The sequence below is a fragment of the Anarhichas minor genome, unplaced genomic scaffold (genome assembly GCF_050575085.1).
Source record: "Anarhichas minor isolate MPS153535 unplaced genomic scaffold, ASM5057508v1 ptg000035l, whole genome shotgun sequence".
Lineage (NCBI taxonomy): Eukaryota > Metazoa > Chordata > Actinopteri > Perciformes > Anarhichadidae > Anarhichas > Anarhichas minor.
This window is the reverse complement of record NW_027466481.1, coordinates 1,354,227-1,379,274: the sequence shown is the minus strand read 5'-3', so window position 1 is coordinate 1,379,274 and position 25,048 is coordinate 1,354,227. Positions and strand designations below refer to the sequence as shown.

Sequence of the window (25,048 nt, the reverse complement as noted above, 5' to 3'; positions counted from 1 at the left end):
TTGGAGACAGGTTTGCCTTTTCCCTGTTTGCACACCAAGAAGAAGCAAAGCTCACATAGTTAGCTTGTTCTAAAGACGTATTTCTTTAAGAAGAAGCCTACATTTTCTTAAAAGCCCTGCATATTTGTGGTAAACACACAGATGATTTCACCTTATTTGTCAGTAAATGTATAATGCTCTCAATAAATATAACAGAACAAACAACCTTTCTGCTAGCAATCCCACAATGCATTTTATCCATGTTAAAATCAAGGTTGTGCAACTCTACAGCTGAGGACGATTGTGTCCGAAATTTCAGTTAATAGCTCATTGTAGAGTAAACTTCTGATTGTCTGTCATAATGAGAGTACATGAGGGACTGATTTACACAGTCCTCTTCTCAGAGGCATATTCACCCATCTTCAATCTGAGCAAACATCTAATCAACGAGAATAGCTGAAACTTCTGTGCGGAGTTGTGTGTATAAGTTGGAAATTTCCAACGTTGGCGCCCCCCAGTGATAGAATCAAAAACACAAGTTCATCATTGTGTTGATAAACTCTAAACCCAAACTCTTACTGTCTTCCAAACCCATTTTGGGAGAAAGTCTGAGAACCAGGTCCAAAGACACCTCATCCAGTGGTGCATAATAGTAAAAGTCTTCAGGCTTAATTGGACAGCTTTGATCCAAGTGTCAACGGTATTTGCAGGGTTACAAATCGACACTTGAACCCCATGGCATGCTTTATTTGACCCCATGTGTTGGTGAAGTTCTACGTTGCAACATATTGTACGATTTATAAATACATTGATTTTACCGTACTGTAAATTCTCATCCGGCATGGGCCGAGCTCCCTAAACCTCTGTACCTCTGTATAACTCTCACTGCAGAGTCCTGAAAAACAAGAAACATTATAAACACTCACTTTAAGATTGTCACAAGAAAGAAGCCGCCATGACACCTTCAAAATGAGTGTTTATCCCCTCAGGGTTTCTCTCGGACATAAACAGGTCTGGAAGCACCTAAACTACAGCACAAGTACATTTACTACTGCTGTTTTGAGGTACTTGTAGTACTTGATTATTTTTTCTCCATTTCTTCTACTTCATACTTCACAACAATTCAGGGACACATTTTTCACTTTTGACTTGACTACATTAGTAATACAAAACAAAATCAACAAATTCATTCAATATGGTGTTTAACGTTCGGTTAAAGTAACTTTATTGATTCCTGGGCAAAAACGGACAGATTTCCAGCAGGACAGTCGTTAAAATGGGAGGTCGGAGTAATGGTTTTAATGTCAGTAGTGGAAGAAGGCAGCTCAGGCTTGAAGCAAATTGCTCTTGTTCCCTTCAAATTTGTGAAACTATTTAAAATGTTGCAAGTGACCCCAAGTCCCTCCTACTCTATATTATTAACCTATTCCCATGGGAGCTTGTCATGAAAAGTATTTAATTGGCCTTTTACTTGACAGCGTGCTGGCAATATGCCGGAATGACTCTTTAGCTGAGCCGCTTCACAATGAGTAAAGCTCCGTCAGTTCCCAGAATAGAAATGCCATTTCGGTGCAGGGACGTGAACGGGACTCCTCTCACTGTTTGTCCGTACAGCACGGGGAACCGGGCGGTGAAGTTTGCTCAGACTGGAGGAACACGGGGCTTTTCTTTTACGCCCAACACACAAAACGACTTTTATTAGTCGGCCCCGCCTCCGTCGTCGCTTTCCTCCCCCGCGCGTGCTTTCAGTTCAACCTCACCTGTTGAACAACAGCAGCAGCTCACGCTGCTCTGGCAGTTGTTCCTGGGTGGGATTGAATCAAACCACGTGAAGATAACAAAAAACCGGCAGAAAGTATAATACAACGTGGCTGTCAGCCTCGCAGCAAACAGTCGGCGAGCTCGAAGTAAGGTAACGCGACTCTGACTTGAGCGTCTCAAAGTGAAAGCGCTTTAAAAGTTTCCTGAAGTGACGTTTCGCTACAGTTTTTGTATTTTTGCCGCGTTTCGTCTCTTTAATGTCGCCCGGAGTTGCCACTATGTTATGAATGAGGACCCACAGCTCTCGACCCTCAACGTTTTCCAGGTGAGAGCGGTTGTTTGCTTAAATTCTTGTGTTTTGTTGTCATTACCAAATCGGCTTCTCCCACCTTCAAACTACTTTCACAGAGCTCGCGCAGTTCCTGGTGTAAATAATACATCTCACACGAGACGGAATGTTCGAGTGAAGTCGCCCTGACATTAACGTGTTAAATGACGTGGGGACGTTGTGAGTCCCTCAGTTTTAGACACAACCGCGTCTACTTTTTAATCCCTCTGCACCCAAAACAACAGGAGGAATTAATCCACCTTCCTGATTGTTCAATGCATTCTCAAAGCAAACTGCCTGAGTCTAACTCTTTGTGTGAAGTAGTTCATTGATTCATTCTCAATTATGTTTTTGTTCCAACCTTGTCCCATGACCAGTGGTGGACTCAGGATGTCTGAGAAGGCACTTGGGGGCACCAAGGGGGTTATAATAATGGCAATAATTCTACTTTACATACATTCCCCCCTTTTGTGTACACTGACTCTGAGGTATCTCGCCTCTTATCCTTCCATCAGACAGGGTACACAGTGGGTGGGAGTGTGGGTTGAGAGATTGCCTCGGGTTTGGGAGGGTTTGCTGTGGAGGGAGTTCTGCCTTTTAGTTATTGTCGGTCACACACACTCGCCTCTTGTTTTGACTGTCTTCTGGACAAATCCGTGTCTGAGCCCTGTCATTAATGGATCACTGTTCTTGCATCACGATTCCCAAAGATTGACTCAGGCCTAATGAATCTGTGTCGGTGCGGTTGAACCAGTACTGATGCCAGGAGTTACTTCCAGTTGCAAGGATGGGGATTTATTACAAGAGATTTTCTCACAGTAAACCTTCAACTCTGCATTTGTTGTTTCCATCAATGAGATTATCTCATGTTAAGACCTAATTAAAGCCTACAGGTAAGTAGGGCTTAATAAAGGGAGATATTTGCTGCATTTCAGTTGGGCTGCAGCTATTCATAAGCCTTTTTCACAGCAGATATTTTCACTTGTCATAGTAGGAAAGTCACAGTTGTTACTTATAACATTAAAGTCTCCCTGTAAACTACAACAGTAAGCCAGCATGCACAATACCAGCACCCTGAAACTGCTTCGTCAAATCGTCAAACTGTGTTTTTTGTCTGATCAGTCCGAAACCAAAAGATATTCTGAGATATCAAACGGACAAGAGCAGAAACATCTTTACAATGACACATTTTGTCCCCCTATTTACTGCTTTTGATGATATATCAATAATCCGTATTTCTTTAGCTCTACATTGCAGGAGTTTTTTTCTTTTAACAGGAAAACACATTTGAGCTTCTTCCATTAGACCGGCTGAACTTGTTGCATACAGTTTTAAGTCTGAGTAAAAATGTCGACAACAGAAGTGGGACAAGATGTTGATTTGCACCCGTAAGTGCAACATGTGCCGAGGCAGCGTTGCATTCTGGTAAATTGAGGCTACTCGTAGGGATGGATATCGAATCTCAGTGTTTTTGTCCAAACCAAAATCTGATTTCATAGCCCAGAGTATCAGAAACTCTACTGGAATCTGGCATCAAATGTTGTTTACTTATTTCTTTGATTGATAATGGGCTACCTGATTGGAATCCTGACTTTTTATTATTACTTTAGATTGTATAGCTTAAACAATCAATGCCCAGACCTTTTTATTAGTGGTGCTGGAGCTGATATATCCCGAGGTGTACAACTGATGATCGCATAAAGCTGCCGTTGTAGTCACGGCACAAACATTTCACACATCAGCTCGTCGGCCAATTTTCCACAGGAATGTAGAAAAATGTATGTTGTTGGTACATTTTCTTGCATGCGACACATGAGCTTCACTAAGCTGCATCTGTGTTTTTTGTCATATGTGTTGACACCCAGGTGTCAGGCTTAGTTTGGCCTTTTCGCCTCTCACTGACAGCTGAGTGACAGCCAAAACTGGCTCCTCTCACCTGCTTTTCCTGCTCACAAACTTGTACGATGACGATAGCCGAGCCGGCAGAAGCCACACAGCAGCAGGTCCAGAGGTCGCTGCCGGGCAGTCCTCAGCATTTAATCTGTCAAATGACAGCGTGCCCTTTGCCTGCATGTAAGAACAGGCCCATAAATATATCAGTTTTTATCTGTTTTGAGGAAGCAAATCTAGTGCAACATTTAAATGTATGTGTGTGTATATATATATGTATATGTATATATATATGTATATATTTATATATTTTAACATGATTTACACATGCTGCTGCAGCCATTATTTCCCCTTTCATACAACCTAGCAGAAACCAATTAGTCTAAAATGAGACTTTATGTGTTCTGCAGCAGGGCAATAGGAGGGACTTCAGTGTCTCAATTCTGACAATAAAAATAGGAAAATGACTTGTGCTCGCTGGAAACATCGTGTGCATAAGATACTAATGTGATGATGTCAGGCCTGCTATTAACCCAACATTTTAAAGACGGGAGGTTTGGTCTGTTAGCCTTTTAATTGTGGCTAATTAAAAGAATATGTGACTTCCTAGTAGTTCACATGGCTTAATAGCTGGCTTTAGTCTTATGCCTTCTGCAGATGAGAACTAAAGAAGCACTTTGACATCTGGACTGTGGATGCCTCTCTGGTCTGTGCCATGCCACTGTGTGTAAGGCAGTGCAGAACAGTGCACTGAATGTATGTTGTGGTGAACGCGACTGATTTCACAACTCGCTAATCCTCTGAAGATGTTTGATCCAGGTGAAGTAGAGGTTTTATTTTTCACTGTTTTCAAGGTCTGCAACCGGGAGAAGATCTGCTTTTAATTGCATCTAATTCAATTTAATTGCAATACTTCGACACAGTTTTTGCACACTAGAAAATCTTATAGACAGACGTGTCGGATAATAAATTCTGACTGTGAAAGAACCAGAAGCTTCCTGCACACTGTTGATCACTGGCACCCACTTTATACGTTAGTTTTACCGGATGAAATGTCGCAAATATAACGAGTACAACGGATCGACAGCGTGCAGGAGGTTTTTGGTTTGGTTGGTTTAACGGAAAACAAAATGGAGTTTGTGGCGAGATCAATCTTTCCCATATTGGGCCGAATTGGAAATTCAGCTTCAGCCCACAGAGCTAACACACATCACCCATCTACTGTTTACACTGCAGTGCACAGTGACCCCGAGATTAGTCCCTGTCAGTATCAAAGCTTAGTTCCTCTGTGTCACTCAGACCTACTTCTTGCCACATTATTATATCATTGAATTCTACACAAACCTCCGTTGATATCCGATAGATTGTACGTTTAGTTTGAGTGAACTGAGAGCGGCTTGACCTCCTTCTGTGGATCAATCCGGCATTGTACGTGGGCCCCTCTTTACGGGGCAGTTCTGCTCAGATGCTCCGTGTGTGACATGTTTGTCCCTATACTAGCCCTGGTATTAAACGCATAGTGACAGGCTGTAATCGGCGTTCACACCCACACAGATCATACCACCGTCAGAGCTCTTTTGTCCTGTGTGTTGCTGACGGAATATAGCTGTTGTCGGTGTTGACTTTATGGGTTTGTGTACACAATGCTTAGCCACTCTTTTCCTTTCAGCCTCTCACCAACGGGAGGTCGTGTCAGAGTACTACTCTGTTATTTTCATCATTTGGGAGCTTAAGTATATGCTATGTTTTGTTTGTGTGTGCCAGCGAACAGGCTGCTCGACGTGTCGCTTGTTTGACAAAGCCCTCGGCCTGGCTCTATTTCTGTGCGCCTGCTCCATCTCCAACCTGTTTTCATTGGTCAAAACTACATTTTTAACAGTCACTGACCGTTAACTAATATCCCTTATTTTGTCAACATCTCAGCTGTTCATGTAACAAACAACATGGCAGCTAATGTGATGTTCTGGATGAAATCCATTGGTGTGTCTGTGTGTGACCACTGTCTCTGTAGGAAGTGGGATTTCTATCTTCGCTATCAGCGCACACTTAAAAGAGACCCTGATGAAGCAGCAGCATTGAAAGGTGTTTGCTTGTACTGGATTTAGTCGCTCTTCTCCTGCAGCAGAAAGTGTTTATTGACTTGAATCTGGATTATTTGAACTCAAACACACAGGTGATAAGAATGGAGAAGGCTGAAACTCCAGTGGAGCCCCGGAGTGAAAGGAAGAGAGACGAGACTTTGCTGATTTGAGCTCATGGTGAGACAATATGACACGAGAAGCATTCTGCTGTGCTGTTGAGCACATAACACTGGTCTGACTGTGACTGTGTGTTATGGTGAGTCAGCTGTTGCCGGTTATTGCTGATCTGTGGTTGATAATTGGCACTGCAGACTGATACAGAGTGCTGAACTCTTCTAGGTTTCAGTTTGAGAGTTTGGGCTCATGTCTTGTGTTACCTCTGGGTAGTCATTGCATAACTCGTGCACATAAACACACACACATGCACGCTCTGTTCACTCCCTCTCCGCTATCTTATTCTCCAGAGGCCCTCCCCGCAATCAAGTCCAATTATTTTGGGCACAAAACTATGTTTTGTTCTTTCCATCCGACTCTCCGGCTGAACTCTGCCCTCGTTTTTTTTTTTTTTGTATCTGTAGTCGACTTGTATCCATCTTTCTTACCGTCTCCTACTGTCTCCCTCTCTCTTGTGTTTGTTTAGCCTGTTGTTTGTTGCATTTGACAAACCACTGTGTTAACATGAACACGTGGACTTTACTCCTGCATGCGCCCCTCACTCACTCACTCTCTCTCTGTCTCGGCTCCGTGGTGTTGATAGTGTATCTGAGTGGACTTTAGCTGGAGGTCAGATAGCGAGCGCCTGCTGCACTGACGTCTGTTTGGAAATGAATGTAACTCGGTGTGAAGCTCTCTCTGCCTTGTTTTCCGCAGAAGTCGTCAGCTTTTACCGGACACAAAGTCAAAGAGCACAGGGGAAATTGTTAGAAGTGGGACAAATGATCAATACAGTAACACTGTTTCTCAAATGTTTTTTTTTTTCCTGAAAACTCACTTTTAAGAAGTGACAAACAATCGAAAGCCAATTCCCTATAGGCCTCATACCTCATGAGAAGAGTGAATTTGTGTGTAAATGAGCGTTCCTTTAACATGTTTATTGTGATTTCCTCATCACCTCATATTATCTTGAATAGTTAAACCAGCCATTTTGAAGAGATGTACGTTTGATAAATCAGAACTTCTTTTTTTGCATCCGCTATTGAAAACCTATCCACATGTTAAATGCTTTATAAATGAGAACAAATAAATGCATTTAGGCGGAGTTAGCAGGCTCTTGTTTCTTTCCTCTCATCAGTAAAACGAGCAGACTGTGCGCTTGCTTTTCATATTACATTCAATGTGTAATAAGTAGGCTACAGTTATCAGAACAATACAACATACGTCTTTGTTACAAACTATTTTATTTCAGTCTTTTATAGCATTCAATGACACTTGAATGACTTAATTATGCACTAAATAAACAGCATCAGCTTATTTTTGCTTTTTTGTGCTGTTTTTGACATTTTAGGGTTGTAAATGTCTCTTATAGTAACACTAAAGTGTGTGTATCCATATGTACATGGAAAATTCATGTTTTTTTTAGTAGCTTCCATGTCATGAGACCTTGTGTATCGGTATCAGTTACTTACTGCATAGACCATGGATCATTAATACGTTGTTTTTTTTCATCTTTCATGTCACATCAGTGACACAGTATGTGATAGCCATGTCAGTCCTGAAAGTGAGAGAGCTGTTTCCATTGTAATGTCCTCCTGATCACTTTGTCTTGGTTTGTTTCAGCAGTCATAGAGCAGAAAACATAGTCTCATTAGAATAAGAAGATCAGATAAGTAATAGTTAACTTGTTTATTCTTAAAGACCCACCACACATATATCATAACAAATAATTGTTGAGAGCAGACTTCACTCTTTTTCACCTGGACCCCAGTTTATGCAGCCATAAAAATAACCTCACCATGTGAACATTATGCTTTATCCATGGACACCTCTGTAAAGCTGCATGTTGCATATTTGGTGCAAGTCCTTGACATTTTACACTCCACTTCCTGCCATTTTTTCTTTCCTCTGTCTGTCCATGCCCCCCCCTCTCTCTCTCTCCGTGTCAGTGTGCCAGTCATTGTTTGGAAGCCCTCACTCATATCTCTGCTGTATATTTATCTCTGTGCTCCCACTCTGCCTGCATTCCCTGCAGCCTAATAAGGTCTGGATACAAGGAGAGAGAGGGAGGGCATAGAGGGCGAGGGACGATGGTGGGAAAAGGTTGCACAATGGCAATCAAAAGTATTTTCCCACAAAATAGGTTTAGGTCTGTGCATGCGTATTTTAGTGTAAAGAGAGACCACACAGTAGAGGACTGAAGGACACAATAGAATAAAGAGAACAGGATGATATGGGCCTTTAGGTTGACACATTGTAAAGCACTTTGATGCAGAGCAGTGTAAACACTATACAATGATGTTTGCTCTGGTAAATGCACATGAATGTGACCGACGGAACAAAACAATTACAACTTAAAAGTACTTCAAAGTCGATCCTGATGTGCTCCAGTATTTTTGTGGGCAATGTGTCCTTGTAGTATTTCATTGATTGTTGTCTGCCGATGCACATCAAAAGCCTTCAAAGAAGACTATTGTTCATCACGCTTTGTGTCCACACACACACACACACACACACACCAGAGAGCTTAAAACACAACCACAAACCACCGCCCACATCCTGAACTCTGCCCTGTCTTTCGCTATTGTTTCCTCGAGTGTTTTCTCCATCACAGGCTGGTTTCTGGAAGCCGGGGGGGATTTCTGTGTTTTTAATGTGCTTATGCAGTTACTACTTGGCTGTGAAATCCCCTCTGTGAACGGTCACCCGATCTCTGATACGCCTTCAAACATGCAGCAGATTACATTACCAGTATATTCACCAAAGTAAGTAGCTCTCAATAACTGCCTCGCCTGTCTTTGCCTTTTTTTAAGAAATGCCCCAACATAACATGGAGAGCACCAGGAGCCCGTGGCAGCAGGGGCTGCGGCCGCCGTGGCTCACCAGAGTGGCTGGAGTTCAGAGCCCCGCCTCCTCGGGGGCGGAGTCGGATACAGAGAGTAGCAGCACGGAGAGTGGGCGGGTAAGTGAGTGAGATGAAGCTGTTGATGATGCTGATGCAGCTCTTTCATGCCAAACGATGGGGTGTTGGGACATGAATTCATAATCTGTAGCTGCATGTTAGAAGAGATATGCATCTCGCTTCATGCAGTTAAACCAGTGAATCCTCTCCTATTACTAACCTGTTTACTGTTTTAAAGCTTGCATGTGGTCACCTCATGTACTTTTCCCCCTTTTGTCTGTCAGTCCTGCATTAAAAAGCTGGAGGCGGGCTCACTGAGGATCCTGCCGTCGTCGCCCTCAATGCTCCAACAGCGAATCACAGAGATCGACCAACAGAAGGAGGAACTAAAGATCGAAGTGAGCATGTGGCCCTATCATAGAAGGGCACAACAACAACTGATGATTAAATTTGGTGTAAAATGTATAGCAGACTACTGACTGACTTAAAGCTGAAACAATTAAATGATAAAGCTTGCTAAAACTAGTTAATCAATTTTGAAGATGGTGGCTAATTTATTTTCTCTGTCATTTATTTAAAGCAAAAATGCCAAACAAGCTCCAGCGTGTCAAATGAGTTATTTGCTTCTTCTTGTTTTAAATATATTTTTTCTTACAGATATGATGGTATGAATATCTGTGGATTTTGGACTGTTAGTTGGACAAAACTAGCTATTTAAAGATCTACCTTAGCTCTACCATTATCTTTTCTGACATTTCATAGACTTAAAGATTCATTTAAAAAAAAAATAAAAAATTAACTTTAGATAAATGAATGTGAAAGTATGTTTCAGTCCTAGCATGAATTTAAGAATATGCAATCTTCATCAGCTGTTGCAAAACAGGTGGTTAAAGTAATACTTGTGTTATCTAGATATCTTTAAGGAAACGGTACTCGCAGGGACAAGTCGTGAGGCTGTTAATGCAGAAGTGTTTTTAAATAGTACGATTTTAGTGAACATGCATGTATTTGGGAAGTGGTGAGCATATGACTGGATAAAGTACTTCATATAGTTTCGCTGCTAAACGCTGTTTTTCTTCAGTTCAACAAGACTTTCTCTGTTTTTTTTTATTATTTGTTCACCATGGAGGTGAACTAAGTTTTCTTCAAGAATTGAAGGTAACACAGGGGGAGTAATTGGTATACAAATGGTCATTTTGGGGGTGAAGTATTCTTTTAAGGTTTCTTTAAGGGTTATTTTAACTCACTATGACTGCCGCTACAAATTAACAACCAAGACAGTGTGTTCAAGGAAACAGTGAAATGACTTGGATTGTGTTTCTGCTGAAGTCTGCACATTTCAGTCTCCAAACATCGACACTGTCACGGTAAAGGAATGCATGTCTCTGACTTGCTCAGGCTCTGGTCAATATGATTAAGCTCTGTGGCGTCTGCTGTCCTTTCAGCTGCAGCTGGAGATCGCCCTGCTGCAGGGAGAGCTGCAGACGGAGCAGACCCAGCTGCACAGACACACACAGAAGCTGCAGGCTCTACAACAGGAGGTCAGACAGAAGGAGAAGCACAGACACACCGGCAGACAGAAGGTATAATACAATTCATATCCAAGGTTTTCACTTGTTACGAATATGCTGCATTTCTGATGTGTTTTGCCATGACTGTTCTTCTGTCCTCATTAATGACCAACAGACTAATAGTGTTGATTGTTATATTTTAAATGACTTAACATTATAGAATGCTATTTCATTCAATATTAATTGGATAAATAAACAAATATGCCTATGAAATACACCCTGAAGTAAATAAATGAGGCTATATATATATATCAACAAATGCTGATATGAATATATAAATAGGTTTTTATTTAAAAAATAATTGACAGGACAATTTTTCTTTATTTCAGTGGACTTTTATTTCATAATTCCACATTTCTGACCCCAATCATTTGAATACAACAGATAAAAGTCCCCTTAAATTAATAAATGTAGTCCTTTTGAAAAACGTCATTGTAATAAAAACATGTTTTTTAATTTTTTTTAACTATGTTGATGCATTTATATATTATAAATTTATATATGTCTCATTTATATACCTCAGGACTTTTTGTTTATTTGCTTACTTACTTATTTACTTTATTATTTAATTTATTTACATATTTGGAGTGAAGTTTGAGTTCACAATCACAACAGAAAAAAAGTTGGCTGAAGAAATTTCACACAGAAATGTGTGGGCTCAGTAATAGTCCACCAACATCAACACAAGATCATTTCAATGATAAGTCGATTCCCATGAAATGAGCTGGTTTGAAGCAAGTTGTCTGCAGAACAAACTCTGTAAACTCGGTTGGGAAATGTATTTGTTAAAGTGTTATTTTTGTCTTTTTTGAATTAGTATTTGTTTTGCTTTAAATAGTTTGGTGGTGACTCTACTCTTGCTTTACCATCTGTAACTGCAGGAGCGAGAGAGTCTGGAGGAGGAAAGGCGGAGGGTGGAGGAACTGAAGCGGAGGTGCGAGGAGAAGGAGAAACTGATCCCCAGTCAGCCAGAGAGCCAGAGAGAACAGCTAACACTGCAGCTGCAGCAGGTGAGTGGCTGAGCTGCACACAGCCTCTTTATGAATGAAGCAACATAAGAAGACGATGGTGTCTTTAACATATTCATGTTTCAAAAAGTTCAGCTCGCTCTTTTTCATACTAGTCTCGTTAATGTGATGGCAATTTAACGTGTCTGAATAAGCACCCTGGTGACTTTTACATTAAAGGTCATGGTGGATTCAGATAGAACTGAATGCTGTCAGATTAACGTACACAAAGTAAAACATGCAAAAATAAATGTTTCTCTTTCTAAGACCACTGGAATACATTTCATCTGATATGCACAAAGAAAAGAAAATCTGTTTAACTATGAAACACTGTAAAATAAAGTTGTTGAGGAGAAACTATGTAGCCCCCCAGCAGTGCAAATGGTGTAAAAAAAACCAATAATAATCTGCCAAACATCACACACTCTTTATTCATGTCTAAATTAAACCATTGGAACATTAAAGTAAAAGACACCCATGTCTGAATCATCACTTTAACAGATGGAAGATGTCTGACATATCATCATTACCTCTTGGACAACGGAAACTACTCATTAATAAATGTACTAAACACAAACATGACAACACAGGTGATCAGTGCAGCTGTATCTGGCTGTTTCCGAGACGTTTTGGTCAAACTAAGAAAGGAAAAGAAAAGAACACAAGAATGTTTTCTGTTTCCTGCTTTTGAGAGGGTTTAAGTTGTGAATTGCATATTTAAAAACACAATCAAGCTGCCCACAGCTGTAACTCCAGATCTGAACCTTGATGTATTGATTTTCAAACATCAATTGACCGTGTCATGTGGTGAACTATCTAATCTTGCTGAACTTGCTTATTTAGGAGGAAATGCAATAGATGACGTTGTTGGCAGCGATCCACTTGAAATCTAAAACTGATACTGATACTTGTTGTGCTTCGTTGGCTCACGACAGTGTGTCTGAGATGCAGGGTGTGTTACTGTGGCACAGGTTCTGACTCCTACACATAAAGTGGTTTTTTGGTTGCACAAAAGTGTGATTGTTCAGTACCTGTTCAACCTGATGTGTCAACGGTTCAAATGTGTATATACACACACACACACACACACACACACACACAGTACATGGGTTGTTTATTTTACTCTGAGAATGTGACAGAACACGATGGGAGACCTCCTTGTTTTAAAAGCTTTGTTTAATGATAGGTTTGGATGCATTCCAGCAGCCGTTTGTTACTTTATGTTGTGACAGGGCAGATTTATTTGGAAAGATCTTTTTAGAAGCTGCTTTGTCTAAAATTGCGCCACAGAGGAAAACACACACATGCGCACAAACAGGGGACACGTGCACAAGAACAAGACCGCAGGTATTTTGGTTATGTGTCAATGAGGCTGTACAAGTTTTACTTTCATTTGTACTTGCACTTTTATACACGAACATATTTTGACTCTTTGAAAATGCTCTTCAGGTTCATTTTCGTATTAAAACCAGTGCTTGTATTGACGAAGTATCGCTAAATACAGATTCCCAGAAGTTCAATTGTTTATATCGTCTGTTTATATAAAGTGTTTGATTCTGTAAGATAGCTTCTACCTTGAGGCAACATCTGTGTGTTGCTGCACACAAACTCATCTGGCATTAAAGTTAAAAAAAAGAATCTGGAGATTTTCTTTAAATTACGAGCTATCTTAAAATAAACATATTATACTTTTTGGAAAGATTTCAATTTTTAGTGAATATTGGAATTATCACTATTTTCATACAGAATTTTTACACCATTAAAACAACTTTGTAAAATGATTTTAGTAGCTGTACTGTAACTAAAACATATTTACAGATTATTTTGTGGAGAGGTTAAATGACAAAGAACTAGCAACAAAGTGTTGCTCATCAACATCTGAGTGCAGTTTATTACCCATAAAAAATGTATTGTCCAGCATTTAAAAAAATGAACCTACAGTACAAAACGAAAACAAATGCTGTCACAACCTGGTCCTATCAGACTAATTGCTCGGTTCTGAATGCAGGAGAAAGAGGCGATGGAAGCGGCCGTTCGGACCTTTGACGACTGGGAGTTTCGTGTTCTGGAGCAAGAGAGCGGCATTGATGAGGAGGACGCGAGCACGGTGGACGAAGAGAAGGAGGGGGAGAGTGATAGGGACACGGAGAAGCAAATCTCTCATCGGCAGCATGCGGTCAACACCTCGCAGGTAAACCACAACGTGCGGTAGAAGGAATTCCCCCGAGAACGTCACTCCTTCTCCTGACGTGTTCTACAGGTTTCGCAGCTTATCTGCATGCCATGTGCTTCATCTAAGTATGTACCCCCGCAGGCTGACGTGGGATTAACCCTCCAACAAACTTCCCTTTTAATACAGACTCGTGACATCAGACATGTACATAGAGCGGGTGGACAAAATAACAGGAACAATAACGTCCAATACTGCAAAGAAATCTACATTTTGACAAAAGATTTGTAAAGGTCCAATTTACAAGCTCGACAGCGTTCATGATGTGTCGGAGACGTGGTGAAAATCGCAATTTTTAGGTGTTCCTGTTATTTTGTCAACCCCTTGGACATGCATACAGTGCTATAGAATATTTCATTTTTTCTTGATAGTAGTGTAAATGTTCACTTATTGTAAAATGCTCACTTGTGTTCATGAAGTTTCTGTTTTTTTTGTGTCGGAAGCAATTGTATCATTAATAACTCAATAATAACTAACTTTTAACGACCTCTATTCCTACAATCTTTATTCTCTTGCTCAGCCACCCATCTCTCTATTATTTGTGTCCATTAATTGACACAAAAGTATGTGTATTGATGAATGGGAAGAGAAGCACAAACCATCACAGAGATCCAACAGAAACATTTACTGAAGCTGCTTTTTTTGTTTCCTTCCTTTTGTCACTTGAGAACAAGTTGTTTTTCTTGCTGAAATGTTCTGCACCATCCTCCATTTGTAAGCATCTGAAATGAATCTTCTTTGCAGAGTTAAGTTAAGGAGAGGGCAGACCAGAAAGTGAACTTTTAGAGCCACAAATCTGAGCTCCTCCTATAATAATCACAGAGTTGTTGGCAGTTATCAACAAAGCTGTAAATCTTGCTCGGATCCTATTTTTGCTCTGCAGCACAGTGAAAATCACCATTATTGGCCCTGAAGGACTCACAGCCACATTATTTACAGTATGCTCATGCACATATACACAATCTCCTCAACTCACAGCCCATGGTTGGTACTGTAGGCTAAGACTTGCCCTCCTTCCTACCCCCCCCCCCCCCCCCTCTGTTAAATCTTGACAAGAGCATGAACTCTTTTCTTCATTCTCACCAGCGTCACCCTGACACTGTCACATGACTCTGTACAGCAAGTCTAATTACACCAGAGGCCACCATGAGAGAGAGAAATCAAAAGAACAAGCGGAAAGGAAGGCAGAGCAGTGACAACAGTGGAGAAGATGGAAAGATAAAAACACGAGGATTAGGAAAATTGTTCAGATAAAATGACAATTCAGGATTATTTTTATTTATCCATATTTACCCATGTGAAGAATTTAATAGCTGTATCGCTTGAGGATTTTGAATTGGCAGAAAACTACTGCTGATTATTTACAGGTTGATTTAAAATGATACAATTTAAAGAAATATTCTTGAGATTAAATTGATGTCTTTCAAATAAAAATAAAGTACAAAACATTTAAAGACAATAACAATAGTGTCACCATATCATGCAACTAAATAAAAAGGATCTATCCACGGCATTCGCCATAAACTTAAAACTTAAAATGAAAAATACCTGTGATTGGCCAGACAGTTTTAAACAGAGTAGGCTTGATTGGACGCACCAGAAAAGACACTCTAAATGTAGAGAAACAATATACCTTCTAATTAATCAGATTTACTGTAAACACCACGATAATGATTGTCATTGTTAAACAATTCATTCTGCAGCTTTGTGATGGAGGGAGTCAAGAAATGGAACAGTTTGGGAGACAGTAAAACTCTTCAGATTTGGATTCACACGGTAATTTGAAGAGGCCTGGAACATGTTGGCACTTGCATGATAAAGCCTAAATGTATAACTGGTGTGTTGAGACATTAGTACCAGACTGTGTTCTTTGTTTGGATAGTGATTTATTGACCTGAACATATGTTTTCAATGTCTTGTTGTGTAGGGAACTAGCATTTGCACATGCTCGTCCCACTCATATTTACAAAAACACCACAATGAATGTCTGTACCGGTTTAAAGGCAATCAGTCCAATTGTTTTCGAGACATTTAACTCAAAACCACAATTGTCAACGTCATAGTGGTGCTACAGTGAAAGTCTGAGGATAGCCAAAGTAAGAGGGATTCATACCCTGGCGACCATGAATGTTCGTACAAATTTAAATGGCAATAGTTGTTGAGATATTTCAATCTGGACTGCAAGACAGATTACCATCCATAGAGCCGTTTACCAGTAGCACGGCTAAAACGCGGTGGGTAAAAAATGCTAAGAGTAGCTTTATTGATAAACTCTTTTGTCATTCTTCCGTGTCATGAGTCCAAAAGTCAGAAAACATGTCTCGAATCTCATGTTTCTAAATTATTTCTGAAGCCTCCACAACTGGGAGCAGCTTTTCACTTGTGATCTTTGTTTACATTCTGACAGGAAGTTCCAAAATGACTTTTTTTCCGTTCACATGTCCAATTCCACAAGAACACATGGACATCGACAATAGATTAGATGGTGAAAATAATATCGAATTGTTCCTCAATTAGCTGGAGTATGTAGGAGGAGGAGCGCAGCTTGGGAGAAGAAGAGGGGGATTATGTGAGAGGGATGGTAGTTAACTCAGCCGCAGTGAGGCCAGATGACAGCTCCTCTCGATACCCTCCGTCCGTCCGTCTGTCTGTCTCTCACTGTGTCATATTTGCTGTCCTAAGGTGCTGATTTATTATCAGTCCGTCATTACTTTTGAGTTCCCCTCTCAGCCCTGCTGTCACGTGTCCCTCTCGTGCCTTTCATTAACTTGCAAAATGGATGTTTGATTTGCATCGTGTCCCGGCTGAGGAGATCAACTCGGCTCGGGGCTCCGCACTTGCTCACACATCGGGGATGTCTTCCCAACGTTACACCACAACATGATGAAAAGATTAAGTAAACTCGGGGCCAGCCCAGATGAATCGGATACAGCGCATGCTGTTTCCCTTGATGAAAAGAGACCATATGGCCGTCCACGCTGACGGGAATTGTGTTGTGAATTTTCCAGGAGCGAGTCCAGCAGTTACAGAGACAGCTGAAGGAGATGGAGAGGGAGAAGGAGAGGGACCTCAACGCCTTGAGGAAGGAGAGGAGAGACCTCGTCCACACTAATCAAACAGTAAGGGAGTCATGATTTTGTGGTCTATCACTATTGTCTGAATGTTTAGTGGGATTTATTAGAAGACATTGTATTGTTTACCTGGTAAGTCTTTTGAGATGTGTCATCTGGTTTTCTAGAGAGAGAGAGAGATCTACATTTTCACATTGCCTCATAATAAGTTGGAAGTTAGTGATTTATTTTATTTTATTACCATTACAATAGTGATTGATTTCAGACACAGCCTTAGGTTGCTAAGCTTCATAACATAATGTTGCTGTGGACAGCCCAACCTGCCATGCTTTAACTGTTTTATTATGAATACTCGCTTCTCTTTTGTGATTCACCCAGTCACAGATTTGACTGAGCTGCGACTTTATCACACAGCCAGTGGTTTACCTTTGATCTGATTAATGGCAGCACCAGTTGAAATGAGGAGGAGACAAGATCTGGATAAGGAAAGAGCAAATCAGACATAGAGGGAGAGGGAGGGAGGGAGGGAGGAGTAAGCTATGTGAGGGAGGGTGCTTCCTTTGTGAGTGTGTGTGTGGGGACATGCGAGTGTGTGAGAGGGAGAGAAGGCAAGCTGGGAGAAGTTCCACATCCTTTTGACGAGCGGTAAGCCATAAAAGAAAATATGCACTTTTCAATCGATCCGTGTGGGTGACGGGCGTTATTATTGTGTTTGTCAGAAAAGTGACTGAATGTTTGGTTCATCTGCTCTAGTAACTGAGAGACTGGGGGAGGTCAGAAGGGAGTGGCAGTACAGAGGAGGAGAGAAATAACAAGTGTGTGAGTGACTACATTATGACCTCGTGCAGGATGTGGTTTACTTCTGAAACACGTGTAGTGAACTTTCAATACTGAGACGCTGTTGTATCGGATAGAAAATTACTTGTGTAGTAGATAGTTTGGGCAAAATGAATCTGATTTAGATTTCCTTGTTGCAGAAAGGGACATCAGTAACTGTTGTATAAGTCTTCACTGCCCACACGTTCCCTGTGGGTATGGACTGGTGTAGAGCAGTGAAAGAGACAGATAAGGGTTAAACAGTGCACTGCATGTGGAGACTGAATTGCTCATGTGTTAGTGAGTCAAGCAAAGAGGGAAAGATAGAGAGGCGATGATAATTTCTTCTTTTTTTTTTTAACTCATTGCGATCCCTCTTAGAAGTGGAGTTTTAATTCTCAGCCAGATGTGGTATGTCGAACGCAGCAGCTTTCATTAGTCACCGTGTTTGTCATGTTCCCCGCCGCTCCAATTCATTTAAACTGTTACCTGTGCCTTCCAGTTTTCCATTTCAAATGAAATCTAATCTGGTCCTACAGGTTCTCAAAGAGAAGAAGCCGCTCACCGATTGGTCCAACATCAACGGCTCAGCCCCCTGCATGATGTCATTTTCCCCTCTGACCGTTCACAAGCCTCCTCAGGTGTGCAGCATGTTGCTGTGGATACAGCATGTGTTAGTTAGAACAGTTTCGATTCATTTTATTATAATTTTTTTTTTTTCTCAAGGAAGCTATCAATTCGTTAGTCTAGGAAATGTTGAAAAATGTCCATCACAATTTCCCAGAGACCTCCTTTAAAATGTCTTGTTTCGTTGAAGATACTTTAAAAGAGTTTAATGTCCCGTAAGAAGGCCGAGACAACCAGCATTTATTTACATTTTAGAGGCAGGAAGCTGTGCACTGTTGCTGTTGGTGCTTAAAAAGCGGCATAATCGATTATAGAAATAATTGCAGATTAAATATCTGTCAATAGACTAATTGTTTCATCGCCTACTCGCTTCAGCTCTAGTTTACAAGATTTAAGATGAAGTTGAAATGTTTTATTATCTTTTTAGGAACCATGCAAAGAATCGGCCAGTTTGCCCAGAAGACGGAGCTCGCATCGCAGCAACAAGCTCCACGACAGGCCGCTGTCGGCACAAGGTGAGCTACTAGCAGCCGCCTTCTTTCTATTTTCTATTGCGCTCGTGATTGCTTAGGCTGCGAGCGCCACGATATAGAACAATAAACGCTCTTTCTCTCTCTTCACTCATTTTGTCTGACTGTTTGTTCAGTTCCCTCCCTATTAGTCAAATCAAAGGTGTGTCAGGAGAGACGGCAGGCTGTTATTACATTGGTAGAAAGCAGGATTTTCCTGTCCAGACCGGATGAGCCAGAGAAGAGTCTATATACTTAATGTCCTCGGTAGTATCTATTTTTCACACACACACACACACACACACACACACACACACACACACACACACACACACACACACACCTCTATCAGTCACCAAATATCCTAGTAGCATGATCTACAAGGTCCCGTCTTGCCAGGTGTGCTTGTCCTTAGTCCCTTCCTGAAAGCTGTAAACAAACTGAAAATTCTGGATCAAATGTGATTCATCGCACTAAATTTTCTCACGCCAGATCTTATATAAAGTTTTTTGCGCTGACCGATGCATGTTTTTTTTCTTGTGTGTCTTTCTCTATCTCCTTCCTCTCTCAGGGCTGGTGAGGACGCTTTCAGACAGCCGGAACCCTGAGGCTTTCACTTCCCCCCTCGTCTCCCACAGGCTCAGCAACGGCCACAGCAGCGACCGCAGACATGGGTACAGCAACGGCGGCGGGTTCCTCACTCCGTGCAACAGCACAACAAGCTCCCGCGCTGCCAGGTCAGCAACTTCACTGCTCGTTTGATGAGCTCTTTTTTTTTTTTTTTAAAGAGAGAAATGAAGTGTCTCTTTTTAATATGCTTACTTCAGCATTCACATGCAACAAGTAAGGGCACCGTAGTTTGGGCCGGCATTGGTTGTGATATCAATGTGCTCAACAAAGTAATTGTTCTAGACATGTTGCCTTTTCTGCCAGATCTTAACAAAGTCTGATAGGGCAACAAACATGAGCAGTCAAGACGATCAGGTAGATGGAGAACAAGCCCAAATCGTCCAATCCCAAAAAACAAACTACCTACGAATAGTTGAATATTCTGGCCCAGCCCTACTTATTTGGAGATAAAACTAAAAGTGAGCAAACTGTAGAAGATTAATAATACTGTGGGTTTACTGTAATACCAGTTTTGTTTAGTTAAAGCAAACACAGTTGATGTGCTAGATGTGGAATTTTGGACTGATCACAGTGGCATGTTTGTATCTCAGGAGCAGGACTGCACTCCAATTACTTGAATAAACACTGAAATTGCAGTTCTGCTCCTGATTTTTGCTGTGTCATACCCTTCTCCACATATTAGGGTATCTCAACCTTAACTGTGTTTAGCCAATGCAGTTATTTTGATTGATTTGACGAATCCTCCTCTTCCTCTCACAGCCCGTGTCTGTTGGATCTTGTGGAGATCGAGAAGAAACTGAGGGAAGCCAAGGCAGAGAGAGAGAGGCTGCTCAGAGAGAGGGTGAGTCACCTGCCGTGGGAAACGCTCGCCGACACCTCTAATCGCCCGCGACACACTGCATTAGACACGGCTGTCTGATCACTGACACCCACTCAGCTCGCACATGATGGTCCGAGAAAACAGCCAGCAGATGTGTGGATGTTTGTAATGCATGTTTGCAGCATTGGCGAATGCCAATACTGCAAAAAAATGTTAAGCCAGATGATTGCGTGTTAATGTGAAGTTTGAAAGGGGATTGTTCACATTTCTCTCTTTGGAGACACAAGTCAAATAATTCATCTTACATACAACTGTTAGAGCGGTATCATCTTTCTTCACATTGTATTCAAAGATGATTAGCTAATACTTTTCAATGTGTGCACCCAGGAAGAGCGACGGTGGTTGGTGTTGGAGGAGAGAAGGCAGAAAGAGATAAAGTCTCCCAAAACAGAACCAGAGGACCAAGAGACCCCACAAAGACCAGAGTCGGAACCAAAGGAGCAACCAAAGGCCAGTTCTCCCCCAGACTCCCCAGAGGTATGTATGAAATGACAACCATATGGTAGTCTTCAAGATATTTTCTCTGAACAATGGACAGTTAAATAACAAAAAGGACAAAGACGGATGCAGTAGAACCAGACAGAAAGTCTTGTTCATTCCACGCATTCTTCTTCCTTGTCAAAATCTGCCATTACCTACATCAGCTATTCTCAAACTGGGCCGAGGCCTCAGAGCGACATCTAGTGGGCGCTGGAGGTATTACCAAATGGTTAGAAAAGTAACTACCTTTGTATACAACCATAAAAGATCAATTAATCTAACAGGCTGAGATGTGTTGTGTTGGTAGCAGCTAATGTAGCTGTGAGCTGCTCGCCTGATGAGGAGTTGGCTGCAGGGGTCTCTTAAAGTTTCTCTTCTTTCTCACTCCACACCTCCAGATTTTTTTCCATTTTCACACTTTGCAGTCTTCAACTCCACGGAACGCTTTATACAGCAGATGCAGCAGTACTTCCTAAAACCTGTAGACACACTTTGATTTATTGGATTTGTGGGATTCCCCTTAAAACAACTACAACTACAAACGGATAGTAGGCCGAATAAATAATGAAAAGAAAAGGGCCGATGCCCGTCCATCACACAGCAGCATTTAGAGAGGTGGTTTGTCGAGATGTTGCTGCTCACTTTTCTGCTGGAGAAAAATGCTATATGGACACATGCCCTGAGTGTTGCAGTTGCAAAAGATAATAATAAAAACATCCTGACGTCTAGACACTAATATTAGTCAAGATCCAAAAAGACTGGATCCTACTTTTTCAGTCATGCAACAATATGTTCCCCTTTTTTCTGTGTTTGAACCTTCAATCCTTATCAATTGTTACTTATTATATATAACGGTATCAAGAATATTCCATTCAGTCAGTCAACTCATGATGATTGTATAAGCAGACACACATTTACGTGCATGCACTAGAAAAGCACAACAGATCTTTTCAGGCTAAACGGACATGCCCAGTATCATGATCCCATACAATAAAATGTGTCTCATCTGATAGCAGAAGGACGTCCAGCAGCAGCACAGCCTGCCCCTCTTCCTCTCTCCCAACTTTGACCTCCGGGCCCACGTGGAGTCTCTGGGTCACGGAGTGACCGGCTGCACGGACCTGCGGCTGACGCCTCGACGCTGCGCAGGCTTCCTGACCAAACGAGGGGGGAGAGTAAAGACCTGGAAGAAGAGGTGGTTCCTGTTCGACATGGACCACAAACGACTAGCCTACTATACAGGTTAGACTAGCGGGGAGAGTGGTGTGTACACATACTTATTGCTTGTTTGCATGAATGTGTGTCACACTAACTCGGTAATGTTGTAATGTTTTTCATCTTTATCCTCCATTTCTTTGTTGTGCATTCTATTGTATTTCCCTGGAAAAATAGTTTAATTTAAGAGAAAACAACTTAAAACTGGCTACATTATTTACTTATGTGTTACTTCTTTATGCAGTCAAAAGAATGAGGACTTAAGATGATTATAAATCATTTTTAAATTCATAATAAAGTTGCAGAGTAGTCATATCTTTTACGACTCAAATAGGTCCATCAAGTCCTAGTGAGTATGTTGTCACCACTTTTTTTTCCTAACGTGTTTCTCCCTTTTTGCTGCAGATTGCGATGAGAGGAAGCTAAAGGGAGTCATCTACTTCCAGGCCATAGAAGAAGTTTACCTTGACCATCTACGAACGGCCGCTTCTGTGAGTTCTACTGCACCAACACACCAACTGACTCAGGAAAATCTCTCAAACCCTGTGAAGTGATTCATCCGGCTGGAGGGTCTGTGCCAAATCTCTGGACTCTATAGCCCCCGGGGCAACAATTTGATAAATGCAGTTTAAATTGGACTTCTGGAGTCTCAAATATGATGTGCAAGCCAGTTTAGCCGAGTCATGATCCCAATCCCAAAAATAAAAAAAGTTTGTGCCTCAGAAAACATATTGTTACAGCTCAGTGCACATCTTCGGTTGAGGCCGCCAGCTGAACTAGAATCACCTTTAGAATCTGTTGTGGCGTATCCATAAGACATAACGTTTGAGGTTGCTCCTTCTCCAAATGGGTCATTGAACGGATTCTAGACATGGCGGATTTACTTGGGATTAAAGACTCGGATGATCTCTGCAATTACCGCATTAGAAATCAAAGGCCGGTGTCGGGTAACAGTAGTACTGCTGAGTAGACTAGAGCTTTATTTCCTGCTGGCAAGTCTCGGGTCTTAAAGGTGTCGCATGACTCCAGGTTCACCATCGGGTTAACAAGTACCACCGGAAGCTCTGTCATTTACATTTTATAGCTCAAGTAAAACAATGAAACAAATTGCCTGCAGGACATTTGCAGTTGTGGTTAACCAAGAAGTACATGTACTCAAGTATTGTACTATGCATTAGTACAATGCATAGTACTTTTTACTTTAGTATTTCCATTTTTATGCTCCTTGCATTTCTACTCTACTGCATTTCAGAGTGAAATATTGTACTTGTTACTCCTCTACTTTTAGTAGACAGCTATAGTTACTTTTAAAATTTAGATTTTATACTAAAAATACACGATAAGGTTATGAAATACTATACAATATACATTGTTAAAGATTAAACAAGTATTTCAACAAAGAGACTTTCCCCTTCAAAACGTCTTGGATGGTTTCATTAAAATTAACAGTTTAACAGAGGCGGTAAAATGATCCAATGTTTCTGAAAAACAGCAAATTATATGAACTTTTGTTTTTTCTTCTTTCCAGCCTCATTAATCATCTCACGACCCCTCAGATTTATCTTCTGACCCCTACGTTGTGAACCACTGAACTAAACTACTAAACAGTATATTTAGTAGTTTAATATATAGAATTATAAAAAATAATTCTTTCAAACTAAAGCAGCCTCTTCTGCTTCTGAGAAAAATAAAGACGGAACCGTGAGAGCAGGAATTATAAAAAACTTACAAAAGATTTGTCATCAAAGCCATTTATTTTTAATAACGTTTGTGTTTCAAGTGAAAGAATGCAAAACCTCTATAGTGAGATTAGTGACATCTTGAAACGGTCTTCAGTCAAAATGCTTCATGTCTTTGTTGTTACTGTCACTGTTATCATTGTCACATTGTTGCTCGTCTGTCCCTTCTCTTCAGTCTCCGCGGCCCAGTCTGACGTTCTGCGTGAAGACGTACGACCGCCTTTTCTTTCTGGTGGCTTCCAATCCGGTCTCCATGCGGATTTGGATGGACGTCATCGTCACGGCAACAGACGAGCACAGCCGTTATTGACCTCTTGCATAATTGACTGTAAAAAACCCTCGAGTGAAGCCACTGAGCGGACAATGCAGTGAGCCGTTTCACTCGGTCCGAGGAGCTGGTTTGGCTAGAGATCCACCTCAGGCTCTGATTCTGCACCTGGACTGATGGATCTGTGGACGATTGTGCGATGCGGAGGTGCAGTGGTTCGATATGCCGGACAGATGTGCTTGAATCACAGCAGGGGAAACTGTTACTTGATGTGGCGGCAGAGGTTCACCGCTGAACCGGCTGCAAACCACAAGCAACTTAACACATGCGGTCTGCACACTGGGAGTCTGTTACTGGGAGGTTTCACTCTTCTAACCCTACCTCCCCCTGCTGGACATAGTCCAGCATCACAGGACTGGTGTACAATACACGATGACACACTACAACAGGGAGTGGACACAATAATAGCAACACTGTACAATATAATGCAATCCAATTAAACAACCCAGCAATAAAATCACCATGTTGATTTGTGCTGTGATCATTTTTTGTGTTGGATTGTTTTATATTGTCAGGTGTTTCCACTAATATGTCCATATCATGTATCTTTGTTTTATAAATTACATTTTCATGACTTAAGTTATTATTTGGAAATTTATATGGGTTTGATATGCAAATAAATGAAGGCATACACTGTTATGAATGCACTATTAAATGTTTATTTGTAAAAAAAAGTTTGCTGTACTTTGCTCTTTTTTTTCTATGTAAATATTTATTGGCATCATCAAATAATAACAAAAGCTCCCAAAAGATATGTTACATTTCTTATTCAGTCTTTCATGCAGTCTTCATGGATTCATATTTTGCACCATTGCAATGTCCTTATTTGGTACTTTTCTTCCAGTAGTGCT

General features: G+C 41.1%; 1 protein-coding gene across 3 annotated transcripts; it reads left to right on the top strand.

Annotated features, from left to right (window-relative positions):
* The first annotated feature begins 1,747 nt into the window (after positions 1-1,747).
* Positions 1,748-24,871, top strand: phldb3 (pleckstrin homology-like domain, family B, member 3). Of its 3 annotated transcripts, none has more exons than XM_076106837.1 (15): positions 1,748-2,065; positions 9,006-9,154; positions 9,379-9,492; positions 10,540-10,677; positions 11,547-11,675; positions 13,681-13,863; positions 16,911-17,021; positions 18,329-18,430; positions 18,844-18,931; positions 19,497-19,662; positions 20,315-20,396; positions 20,763-20,912; positions 21,932-22,157; positions 22,536-22,621; positions 24,045-24,871. In XM_076106837.1, exons 2-15 carry the CDS (start codon positions 9,008-9,010, stop codon positions 24,177-24,179), a joined length of 1,857 nt encoding a protein of 618 aa, XP_075962952.1. In that variant the 5' UTR covers positions 1,748-2,065; positions 9,006-9,007; the 3' UTR covers positions 24,180-24,871. The 3 variants fall into 3 exon arrangements, with proteins under 3 accessions (XP_075962952.1, XP_075962950.1, XP_075962951.1); XM_076106835.1 differs by having other exon boundaries at positions 21,929-22,157; XM_076106836.1 differs by lacking the exon at positions 1,748-2,065 and adding an exon at positions 6,143-6,216 and having other exon boundaries at positions 21,929-22,157.
* The last annotated feature ends 177 nt before the right edge of the window (positions 24,872-25,048 follow it).

Excerpts from the sequence above, each read along its gene's own strand:
- phldb3 (XM_076106835.1), top strand. The coding sequence starts at position 9,008 with ATGCCCCAACATAACATGGAGAGCACCAGGAGCCCGTGGCAGCAGGGG. Across the intron at positions 9,155-9,378 it reads GCAGCACGGAGAGTGGGCGG|TCCTGCATTAAAAAGCTGGA; the intron begins GTAAGTGAGTGA and ends TTTGTCTGTCAG. Across the intron at positions 9,493-10,539 it reads AGGAGGAACTAAAGATCGAA|CTGCAGCTGGAGATCGCCCT; the intron begins GTGAGCATGTGG and ends CTGTCCTTTCAG.